Source organism: Eremomyces bilateralis (genome assembly GCF_010015585.1).
Source record: "Eremomyces bilateralis CBS 781.70 unplaced genomic scaffold P152scaffold_17, whole genome shotgun sequence".
In the NCBI taxonomy this organism is placed as follows: domain Eukaryota; kingdom Fungi; phylum Ascomycota; class Dothideomycetes; order Eremomycetales; family Eremomycetaceae; genus Eremomyces; species Eremomyces bilateralis.
The window spans coordinates 359,354-384,377 of NW_022985083.1; the positions used below are offsets into that span (position 1 = coordinate 359,354).

Below are 25,024 nucleotides of genomic sequence, written 5' to 3' on the forward strand. Positions count from 1 at the left end.
GAGTCGACGTCGACTTGGCCCGTCTCGAGCAGCAGCTTTACGATGGCCACGTGCCCGTTCTCAGCGGCCCACCACACCGGTGTCTGGCCGGAGCGGTCCTTCGAGTCGACGTCGACTTGGCCCGTCTCAAGCAGCAGCATTATGACGGCCTCGTGTCCGTTCTCAGCGGCCCACCACAGCGGTGTCTGGCCTGAGCCGTCCTTCGAGTCGACATCGACTTGGCCCGTCTCGAGCAGCAGCTTGACGGTGGCCTCGTGCCCGTTCTCAGCCGCCCACGATAGCGGCGTCCGGCCGGACCAGTCCTTCGAGTCGATGTCGACTTGGCCCGTCTCGAGCAGCAGCTTGACGATGGCCTCGTGACCGTTCTCAGCGGCCCACCACAGCGGCGTCCGGCCGGAGCGGGTTTTCAAGTCGACGTCGACTTGACCCGTCTCGAGCAGCAGCTTGACGATGGCCTCGTGCCCGTTCTCAGCGGCCCACCACAGCGGCGTCTGGCCGGAGCTGTCCCTCGAGTCAACGTCGACCTGACCCGTCTCGAGCAGCAGTTTGACGATGGCCTCGTGTCCGTTCTCAGCGGCCCACGACAGCGGCGTCTGGCCGGATCCGTCCTTCGAGTCGACATTGACCTTGCCAGTATCGAGTAGCAGCTTGATGATGGCCTTATGCCCGTTTTTAGAGGCCCATGACAGCGGCGTCTGGCCGGAGCTGTCCTCCGAGTCAACGTCGACTTGGGCCGTCTCGAGCAACAATTTGACGATGGCCTCGTGCCCGCTCTCAGTAGCCCACGACAGCGGCGTCCGGGCAGAGCTGTCCCTCGAGTCGACGTCGACTTGGCCCGTCTCGAGCAGCATCTTGACGATACCATCGTGCCCATTTTTAGTGGCCCACGACAGCGGCGTCCGGATATAACTGCTATCCTTCGAGTTAACATTGACCTTGCCAGTATCAAGCAGCAGCTTGACGATAGCGTCATTCCCGTTCCCGGCGGCCCACGACAGCGGCGTTCGGCCGTCGTTACCCTTCGAGTTACCACCAACGCTTGTGGTTGAAAGCAAATGCCTAGCAATCACTACGTGTCCTTCTTTCGCTGCTTTTAACAGAATCCCAACTCCACCATTATTGTTCCAGTTCGGGTAATTTGATTCGAAGAGATGACTGAAGATATCTTGACACACTGTCCTAGTGCTTTTTTGGATACTGCGATTCTCCTTAGAGTTCTTCGAAAAGGTTATAAATGCTTCCATTTCTCCTCCGGTCGAGATGCGCGTCCTTCTAGCTTGGGCATGACCAATAATTGTAGAGCGTGTTATACAGAGAAACTTTAATGCTTCGGACGAAATGGTCGATCGATTGACTCTATCCAAAACAATGAATGGAAGGAAGGGTAAATTCTCAAAAAAAATATCCAATGTCCATCGCGGAGCACTGAACACGGGGCGATTGACCCTAACTCCGAAAGAAAGGAAAGATATAATATCCTGAACAAGGTCCTGCTCACTAATCTCGTAGCTCGCTTCAAAATTCCCGTTGGTAATATCACTCGCAATACCAAGGAAAGCATAGATCTTGTCCCTCTGTTCGGTCGTTTTACTGTCGCGAAATTTAAGGAGAAGCGCAAAGAGATCCCGTTCTAACGTCCACCAGGAGTCTTTTCTCTCTCTTAAGAATCCGGGCATAACATTTAGTAGAGGCTCGATTGGAGATATCTCAACGGATTTTTCAAGCATCCAGGAGAGAGACGAAAAAATCCCTGCTGAGACCGACTTCTTCCCACACATGATAGTAGCGCTGCGGGCAAGAGCAATTTCCTGGACGATCCAGGCTCTCTGGTACCATTGCCTTTGGAGAAGGTCTCGAAAGCCATCAACTGCTTCTTGATGATGGACATTGATTCTTAAGAGAGATTTCGATCTTAGATCCTCCTGCTGTCCTACACCAAATTTGTCAAGCACATCTGCAAGATAATTTAGGGAGTCCATGGCAATATTGGTTTGCTCGGTGTCTTCTCCAAGCCAAACGACCACCCCTTTTGCTCCTTGAAAAATGCTCTTCATCAAATTCACTTGATGGCCTCTTTCTTTATTATTATTCTGATCAATACAGATTGCATCTACCCAGAACGTTCGGGCGGAATCCTGGTTTCGAAGGGATTGTAATGCCAAGTGCAGATTCGGTCGAATCGTCATCCTCTCGTTGTTGACAGTGATTTCGGTCGAACCTTCCCCCTCCCCCCAAACGTAAGAGAGTGCTTCATATGGCTTCTGATCAGCATCTTTAATCTCGAAATCCATGAGCTCACATCGAATCTTGCCATCAGGGTCGCCTGGAAGAAGTTCTAGAAGACGAACCACTGCCTTCTTCTCCGGCAGTGATGAGTACTGGAAACCAAAACTTTGGACTGGTGGGCTAACATCAGAGAGTACTTTCATGGACATGATGTTTTACAAGCTGCTTCAGGATTGTGCTAGGCAGCTCGGTTGTTCAAGAATACTAGATTCTGACTGGCAGTGTTGCAGAACGGCATGTAGAACCAGGTTGATACCTTAGTAAGTGCCTCCCTTGCTCTGCCTCAGCCTTGTGGCCTTGGCGGTGATCGTGATCCGGCGTGGTTGGTGATTGACTCTCGTCTTTGGAATCATTATTAGGAATGAGCGTTATACTCCCACTATTTCTCGATAATAGTCGTTATCCCGGCAATGTGGAGTGTGATTATAAATAGAAGGTAGTGAGGCAGGCCCAAGCTGCGGGCAATAGAATTTAGAAATTCCTTACCAGTTACCACTCACCGTTGCTAATCCAGGTCACCCAAAAGCAGCAAAACGGGAAGCGCAGCAAGTCCACATATTCCCTAATCATGGTATGTGGTGAACGACGGCACATTGCGGATGAAGATTCATCATAACCCCAGACTCCAGTATCGTAACCAGAATGATGCATAATCATCGGTCTGTTATTAAATACCTATATGAAACTTAATGTTACATGTATAATATCTAAGCGTAGTACCTAGGCTCATCGAAGACATGATATCTGTGACCCTTCACGCCCTCTCCACGGAACAATGCCGGAAATCGCATGTCTTCCGGAACGTGATCTTCGGATATATGCTCGTCGGAGCCCTCCGGTTGACCAACAACGAACTTCCCAACCTGCACATCATTAGCATGCGTTACGGAAAAAGATGCTGCATGTGAAAAGGGGGATTAAATGACAGCGTACCTGCAACTCGGTATCGGTAATCGTCCCTCGACTCAGTCGAGCATACCCAATCCTCTTCAACCCCTTATACAACACATACTCGCACCACCGATCCCAATCCGTATGATCAATATCCCTCATGCCACTTACCTCCCCGACATACGTGTTATAGTTCCCCTGCTTTGGCGTGGTAACCAGATAACTCAGTAAGATCACCGGACGCGTCGTCACCGAGCCCATCAAGTTCGATAGGTACTCGGTCTGCAATCGCCGGTCTTCCGGGTCCTCTTCTTGCCCGGAATGGAATACCACCACATCGACCAGCTCCCCGTACGCATCGAGCGTGGCGTGGATGGCGGGGGCTAATTCACCGACAGGGCTAGGTAGGAGGTGATGCGTGCTGTTGACGATGGGGAACTTGCTGAGAAGTGCGGCACCCCATGTGTGTTTATCAGGGCCCGGGCCGTAATCCACGTACATGCCGAGCTCTTCGGCGAGATACTGCGTGGTATCGCGGTTGCCCATGATGACCCGCTGGAGATCCGACTCGAGCAGTCCAATAACGTCGAGTTCCATGTTTTTAAGCAGGTATGCCATGCGGCGAGACGAATCCCACATGTCGTTGTCGAGAGAGAAATGGACGGTCCAGATACCAGCGGTCAGGACATTGGAGTCGGGATGGTAAGGAGTGTAGTCGTACGTTGGGAAACGGAGGTACGCGACCGCGATCGCAAGGAGCTGCAAACCACCCAGGATATAGATGTAGAAACCGCGCTGCCTTCGTGCTGTCGGAGACGTCTGCGCAGGCTTTTTTGGCTTCTTTGAAGGTGCTGCAGCACGTGCGGTGGCCTCGTAGACTCCGGCCCCGATGCAGAGCATGGTGACCGCCACGACCCAATCCGTGTGCTCGCGCATCAACGGTCCGCCTGGAACGAACGCGTAGGCCACGACCCAGACGTGGGCGAGGACAAGGATATTGTAGATCAAGAAGCCGAACCCGAAGGTAGATGCGTATGCCCTTTGGTGGACGGCAGACCGAATCAAGACGGGCGCAATGGCCATGATATAGGTTGCAATAGCCAGTGCACCGTAGTACCCAGTCCAGTCATCGAATGCAACCAATGCAGCTGCACCAATGGATCCAATCCCGTAGAAGGTCCAGCTTCGCGCGATACCGGGTACCATCACCCCAAATAGCAGTCCCACCCCCATCGCGATGATCGTGTAGGCACCATGTGGAGATGCCAAGGGGCCATTGACCGGATAACCGCTCCAGACCCAGAGGGTCATCGTGCTGGAATCCGATAGGAGGGAGTGCATCGAAAACATGACTCCCGCAAAGCCGAGTCCAGCCAATGCGGGGGAACCGGGCTTTCCCCCAGTTCGCGGCGGGACCGGATAGAATTTGTCCGAAGTGTCGTCCCTTGTGGAACGCAGGATGGAAAGAACGGCGAATAGGAGGCCAATTTTGTTCCAGCCACCGTTAGTCTCGTTGACAACAGGCCAAATGGGGTTGTTCGTGTGCCATGCGAATTTCGCAATGCTAGACATTATCAGGCCGAGGCAGAATGCGGAGATGCGCGATTCAAGACGGTATGCAGGCTTGCTTTCAGCGGCGCCAAAGGTACAGACCCAGGCAAGGCAAGACATACCGACGCCAAATGCAACGGCAAAGAGTCGGTATGTGGGATCTTTGAGCAGCCAAGCTAGCAGGCCGGATAAAGAGAGAAGATGGAGGACGCGCACGTTGCGGAAGAAGAGGTTTCGAATGGCTCTCGGACCAAGGATGTATGGAGTCAGAGTACAGACGATAAAGGCTTCGAAACCAGAGATACCCATGTGCCACAATGGGAAGTACCAAACGCAAAGTCCAAGCGAGGTCAACATTGACCAGAATACAAACTGTAACCGATGTAAGCTTCATTTATTGACAAGATGGAAAGTACATACCCCATTGTAAACATCTGCAGCAGCATCGAAGGCTACGGGCCAGGAAAAACCAGCAGATATGACCTGGGCAGCCGGTTTGGCTTTCCTATATATCTACTCAGCATAGGATCGAGGGGAATGGGGAGAAAGGCTTACTGCTTCTCCAGAACAGCATCCGCAAGGCGGTTGTCGGCACTGTGGAACCAAAGCGCGTTATTAAATTTCCTTTCATTGCTATTTACTTCGGTAGCCATGGAACATACCCTCTTGTAATGCCTCGGATATCTTTGACAACGACCTCAACGCCGTCAAAATCCAGCATTGTGACGGCATCGAATCCAACGTCAAGTAAGACAAGCGCCCACTCAAAGAAGGCATAGATCGTATACGCTGAAGCAAAAGTCAGTATCTCTCAATAACGAATCGATCTGGCGTGATCGCTTTACCTCCTGCCACCTTATGCACTTTATGCTGAATGAAGAAGTATATCAGGGGTACAATCGTCCCGAAGAACGCGGTCGCGAACCGCTTCCTCCACCTGATAGCTTGAGGGTTTTGCGGACTGAGAGCTAGGCAACCCAAAGTCCACGGCACCGTAGCGACCAAATACGAGATCATGAAGATATCGTGCCAATTGTGATCATCGGTAGACGTCACGTATGTCCACCCGCCGCACGTAAGGGTTCTGAAAATGCCCACTCCGGCCACGAAGTTCGAAAGGGATGAGTTTGGTCGTTTGGTCAGGACGTACCAGAGCGCTACGAGCGCGAATCGGGGCCCTGAATCCGGTTAGATATGCCAGAATTCGTATCGTAAACCGCTATTACCGGAGGTTATGGCAATGAAGAGTTGGAATACCGATCGTTCGGGGTATCGGTCGCCAATCGTCGCAGACACTGAGGGGAACCATTCTTCCGGGTATCCCTAGATGTATGTATTAGCAAGTATAGCTAGGTATTCACCCCAACTGCTAGACTTACCCAGTGCTCATTCTGCACAATCTTTTCATAATGCAGAGCTCTAGTTGCTATAAGATTCTGGTGAGGGTATAGGCAATGGGATAACATACATTCCCACGATCAAAGCCCCAACAAACGCCGCTGCCTTTGTCAGTATATCTAGCTCATGGAATTGTGAAGATGCCTATTCCGTACAATATGCAGCGATCGTATGTGCCCCTGATATCCATTTCCCTGAGAACTGCCAGCTGTCAGCTTGGACAAGCCATAGAACGGGGAATGCGTACCGAAGCAACCACGTCGCCGTCCCGAGATATTGGGGCCATCTCACAAGAGACTCAAGGTCTTACAGACCCATAGAAGAAGACAATTAAAAAGGAAAGCAAAGGAGCGTAGAGAAGGGTTGGAACGTTAAAGACGCGTTGTTGATGGACAGCGAGCGTGAGATCGGATGAACGTGAACTGTCGTGAACATCTCCTGAGTGAAATCCAAGCTGTCAACTGTCAAGGGACCCACGTCAGGCGGCAAGTCGGAGGTGGCTTCATCAGCCCTACATCTTTTGTCTATCGTGTTCGCTAACCAAGGGAGTGAGCTACTTTGAATATCAATGCTTTACAAGTTGCATATCACTACCAATTGAGGCCCAGCAAGTCTTCCCGACCCATCTAAGCTAAACATCCACAATGGCAGACGAAGAACCCTCCTATATCGACTATGAAACCTTCCTGGACCCCGACTTCTCACCCACCTCTTTCGCCAATACTCTCGTCCTCTCGACCAACGACACATCCGACACGCCGCTGGACCTCTCCACCCCTCTTTCTCGCGTCCTCTTCGACGTCCAGGAGATCGACACCCATATCGACACCCTGACCACCAAGTCTGCCGTTCCCCTTCTCAAGTACTCCATTGACCAAGATGAAGCGGCGGGGAAAGTCCTTGGCGAGGTGGAAGCGCAGGTAGCGAGCTTGACCGAAGCATACACAACCCTAGAGAAAGAGGTGATCGAGCGCCATGAGGCAGCCGAGCAAGTGCGTCTTGCAGCCGATCGACTGTGCGAGACGGTTCAAATCCTTCGAGCTGTCACACGTTGCTTGACCCTGGGTCGACAGCTTGATGGGCAATTATCCGAAGTCAACGGCACGAGTAAAGATGGGAGCGGCAACAAGAAACCCGAGCATCGCGCGATGGTTCGCTGTGCAAACACCATTCTCCTCTTCCGGCAGCTCTACAGTGCCTCTGAGCCCGGAGAAGAAGGCCAACACCTGGGCCGCATCAAGGTGATCGTCACTCTACGCAACGACCTCATCCTCGCCGCCGAACGGTCGATCCTCTCCCGCTCCCAGCAAATCGTCCGGGAATTTTCCATGTCGACCCTCCTCTCCAGCACGTCCCAAACGGGCGCCAACACGTTCTCGCAAACCGACGACACCCGCTCGAAAGCCACCGCCGCGCTCCTCTCGCTCTACCTCCTCTCCCCAACCACCCGAGCGACGACAGCGGAGACGTTCGACCCGAAACTGCTGCTCTCCGCCCTGCAAGACTACCTCCAGACATCCCTCAAGTCATCCCTCGCCAGCCTCTCCCGCTCTCTCGCAACATTGCCAACCCTCGACCGCACCCTTCTCGAGATCTCCGCCCGCTGCCAGAACATCGTCGCCCTAGAAGCCCTCCTCGAATCCATCAAACCACCCTCCCACCCACACTTCCCCACTTCCCCCTCCACCCCCCCGAACTTCCTCGCCCCCCTCCTCACCTCCCTCGACACCGCCTCCCTCCCCTCCTACTTCTGGCGCTCCCTCGCCTCCTCGCTGTCGTCGCGCGTCCAGGAGATCATGTCGCGCGGCGGCGTGTCGGCACGGACGCTGCGGACGAATAGCGACCGGGTCAGGGCGGCGATTCGGGGGTGCGTGAATCGTGGGAGCCAGTTGCCGACTGCGGCGGCGGGGTTGGCGGCGAGTGGGAAGGGGAGGACAGGGGAGGGGCATTGGGAGAGGGAGGCGGCGGTGATGGTGGGGGCGGTGATTGGGTCGATGAGATGAGGGATGGTATCGAGTTTTCGCTCTCACAACGTATGTTCTATGGATTTCCCCAACCATATGTGTGGATGTATGGGTATATGAGGAGTCTGATCCTGCCTCCATGCCAGAAATTCATTGTGTTGGAACTAATCTTCGCCAACAACTCTATTCTTTTGCTGTCATTTCCATAAGCTCACCTATCTCGGGTATCCGCAATCTCCCAGATATACGAAGAGAGTCAAGATATAGACCAATAAAATGGGGTTGTCGTTGAATTCAAACAATAGTAACAATTTGCACTTCCGAATCCCGAAAATGATAAGACCAAGAGGAAGATCATTGGTCAGGTCACAAATCTATGATTCCTGGGCGCTAGTAACTCCGACCTCGACAGAAACAAGAGACAATATCCGTGATCAAAACGAGACTCCTCAGGGGAGCAGAACAGTGGTACGCAGGATTAATCATGCTCGTAGGCAGGAAGATCGTGCACAATCCGTACATTCGCGGACACCCAAGACCAGGACGGCCGGCGACTTTCCAACGGCTCAGTTATCAATTCGTGTTGGGGCCTCCCCATCAGGTCTCTTGCGATGTCGTCTTCCCAGACTAGCCAAATGCCGTCCGTCCTCTAAAGTGACCGATAGATCCATAGTGCCTGACGAGGCCAGATAGGGAGGGAAATTTGTCACCGGGGGCGGTCAGACCTGACTGGAGAGTAGTAAATAATATTTTAGGTTAGCTGGTATTCCTGCGGCTATGGAGTCCGTCGTACTGTAAAGGCCGCACTTTATGGCAACGGATCCCTCAACTAAGACCCTCAGACCGGCCTAAACTTTGAACAGAATCCTACCTCTCCGTCTCCGAAATATAAGATCCAAATCCAACGATCGTCCGCAGAACGCCAAATGAAATTTCCCCATGCCAATTTCCCTATGCCAATTTCCCCATACCAATTTCCATCCCTTTTCTGATCCCTACGGCCGTATATACATGAACCTTCCGCTGCAAGGGTCGCTTCCATTCGACAGGGATATACATATCGGGCCGTTACATCACATAAAGCAGGTTCTGGAGGGAGCGATTAGCATCGGTTGACGCCAGGAAGGAGGAGGGTACATACCACGTTCAAGGGGTGGCTGCTGGACAATTGTGGCTTCTGACTGTACTTTCCGGACAGCTCCGTGCGGATAGAATTGAGGAGCTGCACGTAGCTCTGATGCGGGTTCTTCTTCAGGGCGGTGACGAATGCTAGCGTATGTTAGCGAGGAATTAGATGGTAGGAGGTGGGCGGTCAACATACCCCAGCTCATGGCACCGGTCGCTTCACCACTGATAGATGCATCGGCCCTAAAGAGTACATGTTAGCTTGAGTTCCTTTCAAGATAGGCGAGCAAGTAAGCAGGTGAAGGACAAAGGCAATGTGACTCCCCGCAAACCTCCGTGGGGTCATCCATGCAACGCAACTCGTCGTCCCAAAACCGGCTCTAGCCGACATATCCCCCCTGGTTGGAGGGATATGCAGCCAAGCCGATCTTGGGACGTGAAAGTCGTTCATATCGTAGCTATATATAGACTCGTACAAATGCTGAAAAAATGCGAAAGACTTTGCGCTCTATGGGGTATATCCTTTCCTCGTCCAAGCGCCTTCGCTATCCAAATGCCAAAAAAAGAGAACACCAAGGCGTGCTAAACTGCAGAGAACTCAAAAGAAGGAGGTGGCACGACCCAAGGGTTAAGATACGGATCGGGTGCAAGTGTAGAATAAGGGGGGGAAGGTGTCAACGAGGGTGGGGTCATGCACGAAGGATCCAAATACGGTTCAAGATAAGGCGAAAGAAAACATCCGTCCACGTACGAAGTCTGAGTATCCTTGGAGCCGCTCCACATGATCACATCGGCGGGGCTCGTTTTCGTCCGGAGGTTCTTCTTGTAGGTCGCATCTCCCGATGCCGCTCGCTTCACGAGGCCAAGACCAGTAGAAAGCACTAAGAGATATTAGTCAGGGGATTATATGTGGCCGGAAAGTGGACAACACGTACTGCCACTGATATCACCACGAGCATATGAAGAGACGATGCCGAGAAGACCTTTTCCAGCTTCTTTCGCGAGGTCGGGCTCTTTGAGAAGACCTTGGGTGGAGTAGATGTAGGGCAAGTCGAGGGCGGAGCCGGAATGGCAGGAGTCGAAGATCGCAGTGAGGCGGACGCCGGGTTTGAGGCTAGACACCCTGAATGTATGTTAGCGGATAATTCGATTGCCAAATTGAAAATTGTCATACATTATCTGGTGCATCTCGTCGTCAACGACATGACTAAGAATTGTCAGTAACGCTACTCTGTATCTGGCTATGGAGAACATACCCAGCAGTTCGGAAGTCCACAGGATAGATGACCTCGTCGTGACCGTCTTCTTCATCACCATCCAAGTCGCGAGTCTGACCTCCATGACCAGAATAGTGGAAGAAGAGGGAATCGTTGGGTTGAGCATCCTTCACAAGCCAGTGCATGGCTCGCAGGATATTCACCTTGGTCGGCTGGCTCATAGGATTTTGTTGGTCATCGGTGAGAAGGACCATATCTGAAAACGTCATTAACAAGGGTCGAAGGGATTGGATCGGTCCTCCTACCTTCGCGACGATAGCCGAAGTGCTGGTTGAGGTAGTTGCTCAAATTCTTGACATCGTTGATGCATCCTCGAAGTTGTCCTCGCTGGCCGAAGTAGTTGATCCCGATCAGTAGCGCTTTTCTTCGACCTGTGCAATTCGAGTACTGGAAGGTATAGCCACCGGGAGCGCCATGGCCGAACTGTTGGCCGCCTGTGGGTGGAGGAGGGGGGCCCGGCCGAGGGGAATGTGAGGGCTCTAAAACCTGTCAGATCTGTATCAACACTACAATGGAGAGTACCTACGAGGAGCATATTGCTGTGGAGGGGGTTGCTGGTAGTAATTTTGCTGAGGAGGGGCATTATAGCCGTAACCTCCTCCTCCATATGCAGGTTGCGAGCTTGGAGGGGGTTGACCGTATGGCTGCGGGCTTGGGGGATGTCCATGGTATTGTGGCTGCTGTTGCTGCGGGCTATTGCATATATTAGATAGGGGAGGACGACGAACGTGCTCCCATCACTTACGGGTAGCCTTGAGGCGGGTACTGCTGGTATTGCTGGGGTGGCGGCGCGCCATACTGCTGTTGAGGGGGGCCATACCCGCCCTGCGGAGGGGGTGGACCAGAGTGGTACTGCTGTCCGGGATACATCCGGATGGAAGATATCAAGTCGAAGACTCTTAACTCTTTGAGATTCTCAGTAGAGAAGTCGCAGGGCTCGATAACTCAACCGAGATCTGCCAAAGGTGGAGAAGCGACGGAATATAAACACACGATCTATCTCGACCGGTAGTTCTGGTAAGGGACAGGTGCAGGGCTGTATGGGGCTATGTTTAGACGCGAAAGCGGTTCGAGGGGATACAGCACGGTCGGCAACGTCAGTGGACTCCACGCAAAGGCTTCTTCAGGAATAAGAGATGATGTGCAATGGTGATACTGGGAGGTAATCTGTAGGTGTGTCGGCGGTTGTGGTCGTGATGACCAAGTGTGGGGGAAAGAAACGATACGAGGCCAGTCATGCTGTGGTTCTCCCCTCCCTGCCATTCCCTGCCATTCCTTTTCGGCGCCCTCAAGGATTTCGCCATCCAGTCGTGATCCAGGGCTTTCAGGCTTCAGTGGAGTCCGTGCGGATGTCAGGGAAACCATTCCTCATCGGGACAGAATAAGACGACTTCGAGAGTTGGAGACGAACCATACCATAGTAGACACCGCTGATTAGCATCCGAATGCTATGCGTCATCCACTCAATCTTGACAAAAGTTTGACTGTTCATAGATAATATGCATATTTCGCGATATTGCAAGGCGCGGTGACCCCATCTACTCTGTCAGGGACAGCCTGGAATCTACAATATCTGCCAGCCACCTGGTGGCTTCATCATCCTCGATTCAGCAATGCGACGCCCAAACGGCTATCCCGAAAGCCTCAATGGAGGTTCAATAGATTTGATAATCATATCACGAAATACATTTAGAGAGGCCCTCGTCGGGGTAGGATTCCCCATCCGAGCGCTCTGCGTTGCTCCAATCGAATGCTTGCTCGCTTCCAAGACCTCAAACCAACCACTCGGGATTCCTAGGCTGAGGCTCATCGCGGTCGGTCCTGTGTAAGGAAAGAATCGCATGTGGACTGACATAACCGGAGCGCCTTTTCAGGTTAGCCGGCTCATGAGGCTACAAAGCTGCATGAAACGCACACATTTCTTTCCGTAGGCACGCGAACCGGCCGGGAAATCGGAGGGAATATCCATCCGTCCCATAAATCCCATTGGATACTTCGGCGCGCCGAGGAGAAAGTCTGCGATTCCCATGCACGTCTGACGGCTGACCGACTAAGACCGAGAGACCGTCCAGCACGAGCGCCTAGCCAGATCAGGGCAAGTCATGGAAGCTTTCTCGAAGATGCGAAGAAACGTGGCTTGCGTCGAAGCTGGCAAGGATCGGCGGCCATCACCGAGTTGCTGCTCGTGAACGTTCAAAAACATGAGGTAATCCACGCCGCAGACATGGCGGTTGCATAATATGATTGAATAATGTGACCGTCGCTTTTATTCAGCGTATCTGCCAGGATCCAAGGTACGATACTGTTAAGAGAGCAAAACGGCGGTAAAGCCTCTCTGCTCCGCCGCAGGTTCTTCGCATCGTGAGATGTTGCTAAATTTGGATGGATGGTGGACGTGTGGCTTCATGTTCAGTCTCTTCGTCGCTATTGTTGCCCAAATTCATCCATGACATGTGATTTTGATCAGAACTTATACCATTGCGATGTTGAGCTGACGAACAACGCAACATTCGTGTCAATGAACCGTGGCTGTGGTGCATAGGATAGGATAGGGTTCACCGTTTATATGACAATCTTGATGACATATTTTAGATCAGTTTGACATATAACAAATGGCCAGATGAGAGAAAGGGCGTAGTATTACAACTCAGTGGCTCGCGGAGGAGAGAATGGACACTCGGATTTAGGAAACGACTGGAAGCTCTTTATCGTATTCCCCAGAGTCGATGCACCGGTTGCTGTATGTATGAATTTGGATGATTTTCCCAGACCAGTCTAAGGGCAACACGACTCGATAGCATGAAACAAGAGATAAGACCTTTGGTACGGTTGGTAAGTCGGTTTAAAAGCAAATGCAAAAGTGATCTCTTTTATTCTTGTGAAAGGGCCATCCAAGGATGGTGGACAAGTAAAGTCCATAGTGTTTACTATACAGTATCAATCAGGCGAGGACATCTCAAAACACCACCCCTTATACCAAGTTGATGTCCCGTACTTAACTATGCATGCATCCACGTTCTCTATGACCCCCGCTCGCCAAACTCGTTAGCCCACTCCTCGAATTGCTGCAGTCCCCGCGTCGTCACGCTCGGCTTGATCGCCGCCAAACTCGCCTCGAAGTCCTCGAACTGAATCGGCCGGATCTCATCCATCGTCATTTCCAGCAGCCGCTCGCCCAGGCTGCGGAGCGGACCCATGGCGGCATCCTTCGCAAGCGCCGTGATGTCGGAGCCCGAGTACCCTGAATGATGTCCGATTAGCACGTTGATCCACGCAAGCAATAAACATCAGCGACCTACCCTCAGATCTCTCCACTAGCTTCGCGATGTCTTCGTCGCTCAACCCATGCTTCTGATGGCTCAACAACCCCCTCATCTGCACCTCCCGCGTCTCTTTCTCGGGCAACGGGATATACTGCCTCCTTACAAACCGCCGTCTCGCCGCCTCGTCAATTGCCCACGGCATATTCGTCGCCGCCAACACCAGTACCCGACTCGCCAATTCCCGCTCCTTCTCCCCCTCACCGGGCCTCCCCGCCGCCGCCCGCGCCAGGTCGCTCCACTGGATCAGAAACTCCGTCTTCACCCGCCGCGTCGCGTCGTGCTCGCCTTCGCGCCGCGTGCCGAGCAGCGCGTCAATTTCGTCCACGAAGATGATGCTGGGCGCGAGGGCCCGCGCGAGCGCGAACAGCGCACGGACTAGCTTCTCGCTCTCGCCGAGCCACTTGCTGGTCAGGCTGGCGGCGCTGATGGCGAAGAAGGTGCTCTTGCTCTCGGTGGCGACGGCGCGGGCGAGCATGGTCTTGCCGGTACCGGGGGGACCGAAGAGGAGGAGGCCGCGGGCGGGCTCGCGGAGGCCGTGGAAGAGGTCAGGGCGGAGGAAGGGATAGATGACGGTTTCCTTGAGGGTGCGCTTGGCGGAGGAGAGGCCGGCGATGTCGCTGAAATAGACGGTGTCGCCGTCGTAGACAATTTCGTGGACGATTTGGTTGGCGGCATCGCGGTCGATGCCGTTCGGGAGTTCTTTGAGGACGGAGGCTACGCGGCGGTTCCATTCGGATTGCCCGGTACCAGGCGGTGGTTCGATGATGGATGCAACGGTTTCATCCTCAGGGGATTCTGGTGCTGAGGTTGGTTGATCCCCACTAGGAGAACGAGGTCTGCGTGCCTTCTGCGACCTCGTCGATCCCTCGCCCCTTTTCATTGCCGTATTTGAAGCTTGGTCGGGTCGGCGCTGCTGAAGTTGCTTTCGCGAGATCGCGGGAGTTCGTGCGGGTGATTCAGATAAGTGCTTCCTCTCCATATCAAGAGCGCCGAGCCTGCCCTTGGAGCCATGACCCAAGCGTTCCCCCAACGATAGACTCGAACTAGACTGGTTGGGCTTCCTTGGTTCCACGTGGTTGACCGTGTTATTCGACGGCCAGCCGGTGTCGTTGGAATTCTTAATAGCGGCCTTGGCTGAACTGGCGGGTAGGTCGTATGACGAGGTAGCTGATAACATCTCGGTCGACTTCGACAACGATTGGGCCGCCGTGGGATCGATCTTTTCCGACGGCGCCAATTCATACGCAGACGTCGCCTTCGTCCCCCAAGCTTGCGTAGCCGCCTGTGCTGCATGCGGCTTCGACGGCGACCCAAACGCCCTGGTAGACGATGGCGTTGGTTTCCTCGCGGCACCCGGCTGACGCAGTGTCTTCAGCAGCATCCCGCGCTTCTCAGGGCTCGATGACCGCAAGGACTTCGTCTCGGGATCTCTGCCGCTGCGGGTCGAGCTTTCTGAACGATTCTTGGTTAACGGAGGCCGCGATGACTCCCCGACGCTGGCGGACGAAGGGGCACGGTACGGTAACGAGGGAGGTTTCGACAACGCCGGAAAGGCGAACGGTTCCACAGTGCCCGAACCGAGCCATTTTGAAGTGTCCACTCCTCCAGCTGTCGCTGTGGTACTGTAGCTTGGTGATCCCCTTCTCTCCTGTCCCGAACCATCTCCAGTCGATGGCGCCACCTCTCGGGTCTGTTGAAGTGCCTCCAGCAGGTCCACCCGTTCCTTGCATTGCAGCTCCAATTCCTTCAGCGAGTCATCCAGGGCCTTCTCGGTCTCAGTCTTCGGTCGAAAGTTCGAAGGGAGCTTGAAGGCCTTGTGGTAGTGGAGTTGGTCGAGAGCGTTCTTCCAGGCGCGCAGGGCTTCGGCTTCGTTGTTCTGATGGCTCGTTTCAGTGGAGGATTTCATAAGCAGGAATAGACCGACATACCTTGCCTTCGAAGTACACGGCAGTAGAGCATATGAGATAACAATCATCGTATGTCTTTTGGAGAATGGTGGACGGCTTGCCCTTCATCTTCCTGGTTGGAGAATGGAGATTGTTCTACTTGCCCCTCGTCACGGAGACAGCAGGCATGCGTGCATCGATCGCAATGTTAGTCTCAACTCGGGATGGATTCCATATGATGGGTTTTCAGATATTAGAAAACGCAAGATGTATGGTTGCGTGATTTGCCTGAGTTGAAGTGATGAACTGAGATCCTGATATGGCGAGGAGCCACTGGAGGAGCCACTGGCGATTTGCGGGGTGACGTCGCTGTGGTGTCTTGCATGCCATAACGATGAACACAGGAAAGGTACTCTTTAGGGTCGTCTTGTTTAAAGAACACATGAACGATCTGAACCGCAGAAGGCTAGACGCTTATATCTAGGATTCAATATCTATTTCTGCTATTCGTATCACAATCCATAAAACATGTTCATGCAACGCTGGTCTTATTGTCAGCATGGCTGCAAGCAATGTCACGTGCCGAATTACTCTATGCCGTTGTAATTGCGCCGACTCGCCATAAACACAGCGATGCTCAAATATCGTTTCTATCAGCTATGGTACAGTTCCGATAACTCCGACACCAAGGCCGCCGAACCTAAAGAGTCGAGTTGGATCGTCAAGCCGCCATCAGCGCCACGCTGCCGCCCGTCCTGAGCACCATATTCTGGCTCACGACGGGACCAAGGAAATCGTCGGATGCGACGTCGCTCACCGGGAACGGCGAGGGATATGGCCGTCCCCGGCCGATGCCCGGTTGGTGGACCGCATCGTGCAACCATCGCACGGGTTAAAAACACACACTTAAATGCCTGAGCCAGACTGTCTACATGGATTCCAAGATAGTAACCCAATCGCCGCGCTCCTAAGTGTCGAACTCCGCAAACGAGAGGTCGATGACTGTCGTTAGACAGCGCGAGTGTATCATTCGGGGTTCTGTCGCTTCGCCTCGGCGAGGAACGCCGCTTTGAGGACTTCGTAACCGGACCTGATGAAAAGTGAGCGAAATATCCGGATATGGGGAAATACGACGTCCTTACCAGCAAATCGCCGTACTTGGCATGGCGGCGAGGACTCGAGGTTTTAACCCTCGAAAGAACCCGGACATGCCTTCTCGACGGAGGATGACCGCCGCCGCGTCCCGGATTCCGGACACATTTCGCAGCTCCGGGTCCATCGCCGAGCCTCTCGTCTGTAAGGTGGTCTTAATGACGTCTAAGGGCGTGGTTGCAGCCGCTGCAAGCCCGCCTGCAAGAGCGCCAGCACCACAATGGGTGACGGGGTCGTACTTCCCGGAAGGATTCCAGTACTTGGATATTGAGTCGTACGCGAGGATTTGGAAGCCGTTGAACGGGATCATGATCGAGATGGAGGTAGGGTATGAAATGTAGAAGGATCGAAGTCCCTCGGTTCTCCATAGTGACTGGGCGCAGTTGACGATCGACCTGTGTTCGGAGCCTTGTAGTTGCATTCGTTGTTTGATGACTGTAAATCGTGAGCCAATTGCACCAATTCGAGTATGTGGGCGAGATACATACCATCAAATGGGTTCATTATGGCCTCCCCGCCAATCGCCGCCGCCACACCAGCAGAAACTAGAATCCGTCAGCGCCATTCCAAATATATTCCGCGAGCAAACCCACATGAAGCGACTGGATGATGTTCATTTCCGCCGCCGCCCATTACATCTTTTATTTTTTCGTATGCCGTGAAGTGCACCGCGTGTGCCGGACCTAGCGACGTCAGCGTTCAGCTCGACCCCGGTGCGGGAATCCGAGATCACCAACCTGCCCCAATTGCCACGCTCGATATCCCTCGCCATAGTGTGAGGAGGCCTTCTCGCCGTGTGATGGTGACGACTGCATCGGATAATCCGTTGTATATCCCCGATGGTGATGGGCTCATAATTTGCATTCGAGTCTGCAAGAATTGTGGTTAGGTGGTGGAGCTGTAGGGAACGCCTTATGTCTCACCTTCAGTAGGTCAACTGGATACATGGCCGTGTGTTCCTATTGTACGAGTTAGACCGTAGCCTCATAGTCGGCCGAAATATTCCATACCAGAATGCCTGCGAAGGCTCCAGCCAGCATATTTGCTCCCCATGAGAAGTTTGGCGGCAAACTCTCATATCTATGACCTCGATCAGTTACCACGACCTCCAAGGCGGAAGTAGTTCCTCTTACTCGTAGCCAGCATCATGGGGAAGTGCCTCGGATGCGGACATAAGCCGCGACGGTGGGATTACGGCGGAGGTATCCAGATTGTCGGCGTTGCCAGGTGAATAACACCTTGTGAATAGGATTCGCGTATTTCGACGGTCGCCCGAAACCTCTCCGGACACTCTCGGGTGGTCGAATACGATATGCAATTGGATGTAGAGAAGTCGGATTGCCAGCCAACTTAAAGACGAAGAAGAGAAACAGCAGACAGACTGGGGGGGACTGGAAATGGGTAGAAAACTGGTGACGAGACTTTTGGGGGTTCTTACGCGGACGGGGTAAGGTGAATGGAGTGTGGACTGTAGGAGCGATTCCTGGTGCAAGGGAAAGATCTGATAAAGTGATAATCTTGGTTTCTTTAGATCTTTTCACAGGCCAAGACCCTAAGCCACCTCAGCGTCACTCGCCGACTCTCCGAAATCGCGGCTGTGGTATTGCCGCATCCCGGTCATTTCTATGCCGCGCCAACTATCCGTGGAACTTTTCTTCACATGAGAGTTTGCCCGAATATCCATCCCAACAATTATAAATCTGGGAATGCACATAAAGACGAATTCTTTGCATAATCGGGTAGAGTATTGTCGGTAGTAGCTGCTGTATTCCCTCCATCCATATCCTCGGCTCCCCAATATGGCGTCCGCAAACGATAAAGCAAGGTTCTACCTGGAGCAGTCCGTCCCTGACCTTCGCGAATATGAACGGAAGGCCATCTTCACCAGAGTATGCCTCCTCGCGCCTATCCACCGTCTACATGCTCAAATTTTCCCTAGGATGAAATCTCCGCTATCACCCGCAAACGAGCCGGCTTCGAGCACGTTCTCAACTCCCCCGGCGCCCCGGCGCCCACCTTCGCTCGCTACGCCGAATACGAAATGAACCTCGACACCCTGCGTCAAAAGCGCGTCAAGCGTCTGGGGATCAAGGACCGCGATCACTCCGGCCAGAAGCGGATCTTCTCCATCCTCAACCGGGCGACCAAGCGGCATCGCGGAGATGTGGGGTTGTGGATGCAGTATATCGAATACGCGAGGAAGGAACGCGCGCACAAGCGGCTCGAGGAAATCTTGACGAGCGTGCTGCGTCTGCATCCGACGAAGCCGCAGCTGTGGATCTACGCCGCGCGGTATGCGGCCGAGAGCGATGGGGATGTCGCGGCCGGGCGGAATTACTTGCAGCGCGGGCTCCGGTTCTGTGTCAAATGCAGGTCGTTGTGGCTGGAGTACATGAAACTGGAGATGCTATACATCGCGAAGATCGAAGGGCGTCGGCAAGTTTTCGGAGGCCATATAAAGATCGCGGCGAAATCTCAGTCAGAGCAGGAGGAGGGAGCGGACGCCGATATGATCCAACTGCCGGACGGATCTGAGGAAGCACTCGCAGGAGACGCATCGGAGCTTGCATCAGATTCCATCGACAAACTCGAACCGATTTTGAACGGAGCAATCCCCATTGCGGTTTTCGACGCTGCTATGAAGGACTTCGACTTCGACTTGAGTCTTGCCGAAGAGATATTTGACATGATCACGGACTTCTCATCCCTCCCATGCTCGCGCACCATCCTCCAGCACATCTGGAGCGAAATGGAGGAGCAGGCCGAAGACGATCCGTTGACGATCCTCTGCTCGCTCAGAATGGTTTTGATGGGAGCGGATCCCACCGATCCCGAATTTCCATCGACGCTGGGAGCCACCCTGGCTCGCATCAACGGTCTTCTCAAAAACAATCCACTTGCCCCTCAGATGGCATATCGGACTATATCCTCCCTGCTCGCGTTCCTCAGGAACGAAGAACTGGATTCCGCCTTGCGCAAGGTGCTAGGAGCATCGGTGCGCCGACTCACGAAAGAGGCGGAGGAGGGACATCAAAAGTCCGAAGAGCATTCACTAGGCGCCCTGCTTCTAAAGCTGGAGAAGGCCAATCGAGCGGAAGACGCCCATGCATTGAAAGAACTGCTACCAACCAAACACACCCAAGTCGTTTCAGTCGGCTGATGCAAGGAAACACGTTGATGCTTAGTCATCCCCACGACGGCTGGCCTTCTTGCTACTATGATACCTTTTCTCCTTCAACCGCGATTCGTTCGCCTCTTTGGCTCTACCCATCACCGTCAGCAACGATTCACCTCATCAACCGAAGCACCTACAGATTCTCGATCCGCTTTTTCTTCGACTCGGGCGTTTCGGCGGGGATATGTTCCCGGCCGAGGTCCGCGACCAGATGAAACAGCTTCGCGTGGCAGCTCTGCGTGTTCTCGCTCTGCTTCCGCGACTCGTCGGACTGGATGACGATGTCGTTGGATTTCTTGGCGACGTGGGGATCCTGCAGGAGCGGGGCGCGGAGGAGCGGGGGAACGAGCGGGAGGAGACGGTCGAGTGCGATGCGGAGGGTGGCTTTTGAGTTGACTCTGGGCGGGCAACGGGTCGTGATTAGATATTGGGAGGAGGATCGGGGGTGGGGGGTTGTTACTTATTCACATTTTGGCCGCCGGGCCCGGAGGAGCGGCTGTAGGTCACTTCGCAGATCGACTCCGGGATGGATTTCGGATTGAAGTCGTTCAGCCAGCGCCGGGCGCCCCGCAGCTCATCGTCAGACGGCGGGACCTGGTGCCGAAAGGACCGGGAAAGGATCGGATAGACCGGAGGGTTATATACAATCGCATTTGCCTTTCGGAATAAATGCCGCATTAAAGCCATATTCGATGAGGATCCGTCCCAGTATCACAGGTGCATGAAAGTTATGTGAAGATGTCAATGAAACCCAAGAACCATCAATTTCCGGGACAAGAGCACCATCGACTATGGACAATTTCTATGCAAGTCCAATTCGGGATTGCGCACTCAAGTACCATCGGTTAATGGTAAAGGAAAGTCGGATCATCAATCGTATCGTACAGGTACTGTGCCACAATGTTGACAGGAATTGTGTGGGTGCTTGTGCCAGTGATTGATGGCTATGGATGATGCATTGATATTTGATGCTTGCCTGTATTACATAATCCGAACCACGCATGGCATATCCCGCCAGAAACTTGCAGTGACAAGAGTTTGAAATGGTCGACCCATGAATTCAAGGATCGACAACATTGCTCTCCGTTGGCCCTGACATTTGCAGTATGGCGTCCAGCAGAGCAGGCCTGTTCTTTGTAAAATTGGTGTGTCCATCTGGCAAGCGGTAGAGATGTTGCGAGCCAGTAGAATCGTGGCTTTGCCGCCCAAGGCCGAATCCCAGAATTCCTCATCCGGACCAGTCGTTGGAAGCCCATCCAGACCCAAACGGTCCTTGCTTTGGACTCAAGCTTCGATTTCAAACCTTTGGAGTCAGATATCATGGCAGGCATTAACGCACAGAAAACATGGCGTTTCATCATTATTTCTTGTAGAGGTCCTCGGGTCTGAATCTGTTCAAGCCACAGGGTAGATCAAGCCTTGCGGCCAAAGGAAGCCTTATGGAGTCCGGAATGCAAATTGCCTGCTCGATCGGGCTAATGTATATCCCAATCCCATCATACGTTCCTTCGTAATCGAAAATCCAATTGTCCTCCCTCAAGAAAATCTTCCCTGCAATGAGCCGAATTCGAGTAGACCGCGTGGGGGGACCTTTGTAATCAAATTCTGAGTAATAGATTCCTTCGTCCGTTCGCTGGGATATGCGTCGTTTTGAGGTCTTCTTGAGACATTATCTGAGATTCGGAATCAAATGCATCTATCCCCAAATCCTCTGCGAGATTAAAGGGCAGTGCTTCGGGAGGGTAGTACCTTATACCACCCAGTGTCTGTACCCAGATTGGGTGTCTGTGCTTGACATCTAGCAGAGGCCGCACGCAAGTGTTGCCGTTCAAGACTGCACCTGCTCATGGATCAGATATGTTCACAATTCTCTTATAGTCATCCCTGACAACATACTTCAGCGGTTGCGGCATAATCTGATCGAATATTTCGTGTCCCTTGTCCCCGCTTTCCCGAGATTATTCTGCAATCGGGATGTTCGGGAGGAGGTCAAGGTCTTAGTAGAGGTTGACACAGCCTACCATAGCGCAAGCTTGTCCGACCTGGTATTTCATAGCCGGGTACTTCAGCGCCCGTTCGCGGTATGTCTTCTGCTCTGCCACCTCCGGATGCCATATACAATATGATTGCTCGTCAGGGTTCTCCATGGTCAGAATCATGCTGCTCATAATTTTGCGGGCGTTGAGAGCACGTGTAAATTCAGGCGTGGCGCCTCGTAGCTAGGATGCGAAGTTTGCATGATATCGGATACCTCAAATGATACAGAATCTGACCCAGTCCGTGTCTGAAGTATGGGGAACCGATCTGCCAGCTATTGCAATTGAACACATTTCTTCACTCAATCCATGGGGCAACAAACGCTCTTCCATTGATATTGTAGTTGACATTTGCAGATGCGCTGTGTCTTGGAAAAAGGTAGCGAGATGAAGAAAATGACTCGAAGATGGTCTTCCAACAGATATATAGGCGGGATCCAGGTGACCGGAGCATGCAAGACTTGAAAGTACGGTACAGCAATAGCAGGCAGTTCGTAGCGCCAATAGATGAGTCAAGAAAAACCCAATTACCTACCTACCGTTACTTGGGCAAAGTATCTCAAATCCCATTTGGGATTGATTCATGGGACTTGAGACAGGTGATGATGGAATAATGGATGTGGCAGACGATTAATATCGAACTGCCAAGGAGCGTGAAGCTGGAGTTGGACATCGGATTCTGCATGTTGATGGTGCTGTTAATATTCTGTTGCGGACTGGATGGACTGGATTTCTGGTACCCATGTAGCCTTATGACCTGACGGGCCCAACTGGCAGGGCATCAAGACTTCAAGAGTCAAGACATCAAGGCAGAACCGCGTGACGGTGCGGCCCGTTAAGAAGCGTCCCGTCAATCATCAATCTCGCTCTAAGTGAAACCAAGAGAAATCCATTTCTCCCAAGTCCCAAGTCCCAACACCACGGTATTACTCCCAATCATTCCACCGAAACAAGTGGACCAGAACCGCCCGCGCACGAGAATATGCGACCATAACAAAAAATCTCGTCGCCTCAATCTCCACTCAACTATTTACGCCTGTCCACGTTTTTCCGCAAAGTGGATCTCCCAACGTCAGGAAGTGAGGCAGAAATTTGCATACTGATACGAGGGATGGTGTTGAGGGCGAGTGGAAATGGATCTCGCGATGCTTGGCGGGGGGGGACAGGGGGCGAGGGAGATTTGGGAAGGGGAACGGCGGTTGAGAAAGGCATCTGGATTTGGATGTGAGGTGGTTGTTGAAGTGTTCTAAACTTTATATGGCTTCGAGTTCGACAAACGCCCTTCGCAGAGTAACCGACTCACTCGTCGAAGTCGTCGTCAATTGTAGACGGGTTGTTAGTAATACTCCATTAATAATGTCCATCACAGCGATGTCGCAATGGCATTATTAAGACACCGTTTCACGCTTGTAGCCAACACGCGGGCTCGTATATCCAAGCTACACGCGGTCCATCGTAGCGCAAATGTCCACATCCCCTGAGACCGATTCCTGACAAAGCGGCGTCACTCCAAGATTTCACTGGTCCATCTGCAACATGACACCCTCCCTGTCACCCATCCACCAATCACCTCTCATTATCTCACCCTGCTTACATGAACAACCACGCCCTTCGCACTCAATCAAAGACAACCCCCCTGTCCCCACCAGGCACCACCTCCTAACATCGTGAATTCGCCGCTGACCAATGCGTTTTTCACCACCGTATTCAGCATTTCCAGCCGTTTCGCAGTGCCTGATGCGCCATGGATGCGCAGGGTCCAGCTTAATGATTTATGCCGAAACGAGATATTTGGAGTCACGGTCCAGCAACGCATGGACGTGGTGTCATATGTGCTGCTCTGAAGAGCGTGAATATTTCATGATGGATGGACGTCCGGAAAAGTATAAAGAGGGCTGAAGAAGTCGGCGAAAGGTAGGAGAATATTTCAGCGCATCAGTTCATCAGAGCACCAAAGCATCAAAGCATCAAAGCATCGCATCAGTCAATCAATCCTCAAAGCGTATCAAAGTCTATCAAAGTCTATCCAGTCTTATATCAAGCTTTCATCAACTACCACAACACAACCACCCCCACCAACCATTACCACCTCACCACCATCTAAACCCAAACCAACCAACCAGACTCGCAATGGAATCAGTCACCCTCCAATACCTCTCCCGCCCCGACGCCATGGACCACAAAACGGCCACCTTCCCTTCCACCTCCCAACCCTCCTCCGGCACCTCCACTCCCACCCTCGCCGGTTCCACCAAGTCAACCTCCTCCCTCAAATCCACGCTGAGGTACGTGGCCCGCAAAGCCCGCGAGCATCATCACAGCGTCAATGAGGCGTATATGACCTACTACGGCGCCAGGACGTATAGCCTGGACGAGAGTCGGCAGGGGAGCGTTGCGTAGAAGGGGACGTTTACGCCGCAGACTTAGGGATGAGATGATAGGGGGATGAGAGGGGATGATACCATTGAGCGTTAGATCTTCATGGGAAGGGGTTCGGAGTTTGCTTTTGGGATCTTTGCGACGAGTTTTTTGGGACGGCGGGTTCGGTTGGATATAGATTGGATGAGATATGAGGATCGGGGTTCAGTGCGAATGGATGAATACCTGGCCTACTTAATAATACAAATTTCTTCAAACAATTGAGCGCTGGCTTGGTGAGACGTTGAAATGAAATGCTTTAAGGCCCAAACCACGTGACGACCGAACTTTCCTCAAGACTGGTACCTCACCGCTTATGTAATTCGTCGATATGCTAGAACTGGAAGCTTTTCAGGACTCATCGTCTTCATCACCATCATCATCAAACGTCCCACTCCATCCAGCACGCAATATCGCCATTACCATCGCTTTCAGTACACCATCACCGCTGTGTTCAGTGTCCCAGAAACATCCGGTCCATCCAATTCTTCTTCTACTGCAATCTTCCAGACCTACCCAACATTCTGTGATGGCCTCGCATA

At 52.8% G+C, this 25,024-nt stretch overlaps 11 protein-coding genes across 11 annotated transcripts; 3 read left to right on the forward strand and 8 right to left on the reverse strand.

Moving 5' to 3' along the window:
* Nucleotides 1-437: 437 nt before the first annotated feature.
* P152DRAFT_371952 (ankyrin) lies at nucleotides 438-770 on the reverse strand (the record flags this gene model as incomplete). Its single annotated transcript, XM_033675533.1, has 1 exon — nucleotides 438-770. A coding segment is annotated over one exon (333 nt), but the record flags the coding sequence as incomplete, so codon positions are not given.
* Nucleotides 771-1,460: 690 nt separating this feature from the next.
* Nucleotides 1,461-2,429, reverse strand: P152DRAFT_400842 (HET-domain-containing protein; the record flags this gene model as incomplete). The annotated part of the gene is made up of 1 exon (XM_033676589.1): nucleotides 1,461-2,429. A coding segment is annotated over one exon (969 nt), but the record flags the coding sequence as incomplete, so codon positions are not given.
* Nucleotides 2,430-2,922: 493 nt separating this feature from the next.
* On the reverse strand, nucleotides 2,923-6,575 carry P152DRAFT_460346 (calcofluor white hypersensitive protein-like protein). Its single transcript, XM_033679882.1, has 11 exons — nucleotides 6,374-6,575; nucleotides 6,282-6,327; nucleotides 6,197-6,227; nucleotides 6,108-6,147; nucleotides 5,955-6,051; nucleotides 5,574-5,906; nucleotides 5,391-5,517; nucleotides 5,284-5,322; nucleotides 5,149-5,233; nucleotides 3,220-5,100; nucleotides 2,923-3,149 (listed from the first exon to the last, which is right to left on the reverse strand). The coding sequence occupies exons 1-11, from the start codon at nucleotides 6,410-6,412 to the stop codon at nucleotides 2,994-2,996; spliced, it is 2,874 nt and encodes a 957-aa protein (XP_033532283.1). The 5' UTR covers nucleotides 6,413-6,575; the 3' UTR covers nucleotides 2,923-2,993.
* Nucleotides 6,576-6,602: 27 nt separating this feature from the next.
* On the forward strand, nucleotides 6,603-8,411 carry P152DRAFT_460347 (uncharacterized protein). Its single transcript, XM_033679883.1, has one exon. The coding sequence runs from the start codon at nucleotides 6,771-6,773 to the stop codon at nucleotides 8,127-8,129; it is 1,359 nt and encodes a 452-aa protein (XP_033532284.1). The 5' UTR covers nucleotides 6,603-6,770; the 3' UTR covers nucleotides 8,130-8,411.
* Nucleotides 8,412-9,619: 1,208 nt separating this feature from the next.
* Nucleotides 9,620-11,412, reverse strand: P152DRAFT_460349 (uncharacterized protein). Its single transcript, XM_033679884.1, has 7 exons — nucleotides 11,238-11,412; nucleotides 11,019-11,185; nucleotides 10,738-10,971; nucleotides 10,472-10,688; nucleotides 10,390-10,422; nucleotides 10,151-10,338; nucleotides 9,620-10,096 (listed from the first exon to the last, which is right to left on the reverse strand). The coding sequence occupies exons 1-7, from the start codon at nucleotides 11,360-11,362 to the stop codon at nucleotides 9,798-9,800; spliced, it is 1,263 nt and encodes a 420-aa protein (XP_033532285.1). The 5' UTR covers nucleotides 11,363-11,412; the 3' UTR covers nucleotides 9,620-9,797.
* Nucleotides 11,413-13,333: 1,921 nt separating this feature from the next.
* Nucleotides 13,334-14,012, reverse strand: P152DRAFT_460351 (AAA-domain-containing protein). Its single transcript, XM_033679886.1, has 2 exons — nucleotides 13,792-14,012; nucleotides 13,334-13,733 (listed from the first exon to the last, which is right to left on the reverse strand). The coding sequence occupies exons 1-2, from the start codon at nucleotides 13,955-13,957 to the stop codon at nucleotides 13,513-13,515; spliced, it is 387 nt and encodes a 128-aa protein (XP_033532286.1). The 5' UTR covers nucleotides 13,958-14,012; the 3' UTR covers nucleotides 13,334-13,512.
* Nucleotides 14,013-16,727: 2,715 nt separating this feature from the next.
* On the reverse strand, nucleotides 16,728-18,027 carry P152DRAFT_451019 (mitochondrial carrier; the record flags this gene model as incomplete). Its single annotated transcript, XM_033678199.1, has 8 exons — nucleotides 16,728-16,791; nucleotides 16,844-17,288; nucleotides 17,342-17,398; nucleotides 17,447-17,536; nucleotides 17,591-17,723; nucleotides 17,777-17,812; nucleotides 17,864-17,933; nucleotides 17,987-18,027. The coding sequence occupies 8 exons, from the start codon at nucleotides 18,025-18,027 to the stop codon at nucleotides 16,728-16,730; spliced, it is 936 nt and encodes a 311-aa protein (XP_033532287.1).
* Nucleotides 18,028-18,603: 576 nt separating this feature from the next.
* On the forward strand, nucleotides 18,604-20,426 carry P152DRAFT_420640 (uncharacterized protein). The gene is made up of 2 exons (XM_033677154.1): nucleotides 18,604-18,742; nucleotides 18,793-20,426. Exons 1-2 carry the CDS (start codon nucleotides 18,653-18,655, stop codon nucleotides 20,011-20,013), a joined length of 1,311 nt encoding a protein of 436 aa, XP_033532288.1. The 5' UTR covers nucleotides 18,604-18,652; the 3' UTR covers nucleotides 20,014-20,426.
* P152DRAFT_380426 (uncharacterized protein) lies at nucleotides 20,044-20,613 on the reverse strand (the record flags this gene model as incomplete). The annotated part of the gene is made up of 3 exons (XM_033675716.1): nucleotides 20,044-20,116; nucleotides 20,166-20,426; nucleotides 20,489-20,613. Coding segments are annotated over 3 exons (459 nt in total), but the record flags the coding sequence as incomplete, so codon positions are not given.
* Nucleotides 20,614-22,025: 1,412 nt separating this feature from the next.
* P152DRAFT_400722 (uncharacterized protein) lies at nucleotides 22,026-22,247 on the reverse strand (the record flags this gene model as incomplete). Its single annotated transcript, XM_033676586.1, has 1 exon — nucleotides 22,026-22,247. A coding segment is annotated over one exon (222 nt), but the record flags the coding sequence as incomplete, so codon positions are not given.
* Nucleotides 22,248-23,787: 1,540 nt separating this feature from the next.
* On the forward strand, nucleotides 23,788-24,464 carry P152DRAFT_460354 (uncharacterized protein; the record flags this gene model as incomplete). The annotated part of the gene is made up of 2 exons (XM_033679887.1): nucleotides 23,788-24,058; nucleotides 24,080-24,464. Exon 2 carries the CDS (start codon nucleotides 24,195-24,197, stop codon nucleotides 24,462-24,464), a length of 270 nt encoding a protein of 89 aa, XP_033532291.1. The 5' UTR covers nucleotides 23,788-24,058; nucleotides 24,080-24,194.
* Between the last annotated feature and the right edge of the window lie 560 nt (nucleotides 24,465-25,024).

What these genes read in the sequence shown, in the direction of transcription:
- P152DRAFT_420640 (XM_033677154.1), top strand. Translation starts at nt 18,653, where the DNA reads ATGGCGTCCGCAAACGATAAAGCAAGGTTCTACCTGGAGCAGTCCGTC. An exon ending in GGAAGGCCATCTTCACCAGA is followed by an intron (nt 18,743 to 18,792) that starts GTATGCCTCCTC and finishes AATTTTCCCTAG; the next exon opens with GATGAAATCTCCGCTATCAC.
- P152DRAFT_460347 (XM_033679883.1), top strand. Translation starts at nt 6,771, where the DNA reads ATGGCAGACGAAGAACCCTCCTATATCGACTATGAAACCTTCCTGGAC.
- P152DRAFT_460351 (XM_033679886.1), bottom strand. Translation starts at nt 13,957, where the DNA reads ATGCCGTGGGCAATTGACGAGGCGGCGAGACGGCGGTTTGTAAGGAGG. An exon ending in GCTAGTGGAGAGATCTGAGG is followed by an intron (nt 13,734 to 13,791) that starts GTAGGTCGCTGA and finishes GACATCATTCAG; the next exon opens with GGTACTCGGGCTCCGACATC.
- P152DRAFT_460349 (XM_033679884.1), bottom strand. Translation starts at nt 11,362, where the DNA reads ATGTATCCCGGACAGCAGTACCACTCTGGTCCACCCCCTCCGCAGGGC. An exon ending in TACCCGCCTCAAGGCTACCC is followed by an intron (nt 11,186 to 11,237) that starts GTAAGTGATGGG and finishes TATATGCAATAG; the next exon opens with CCCGCAGCAACAGCAGCCAC. An exon ending in GACGAGATGCACCAGATAAT is followed by an intron (nt 10,339 to 10,389) that starts GTATGACAATTT and finishes ACATACATTCAG; the next exon opens with GGTGTCTAGCCTCAAACCCG.
- P152DRAFT_460346 (XM_033679882.1), bottom strand. Translation starts at nt 6,412, where the DNA reads ATGGCCCCAATATCTCGGGACGGCGACGTGGTTGCTTCG. An exon ending in ACGGCGACGTGGTTGCTTCG is followed by an intron (nt 6,328 to 6,373) that starts GTACGCATTCCC and finishes GACAGCTGGCAG; the next exon opens with TTCTCAGGGAAATGGATATC. An exon ending in ACATACGATCGCTGCATATT is followed by an intron (nt 6,228 to 6,281) that starts GTACGGAATAGG and finishes TGACAAAGGCAG; the next exon opens with CGGCGTTTGTTGGGGCTTTG.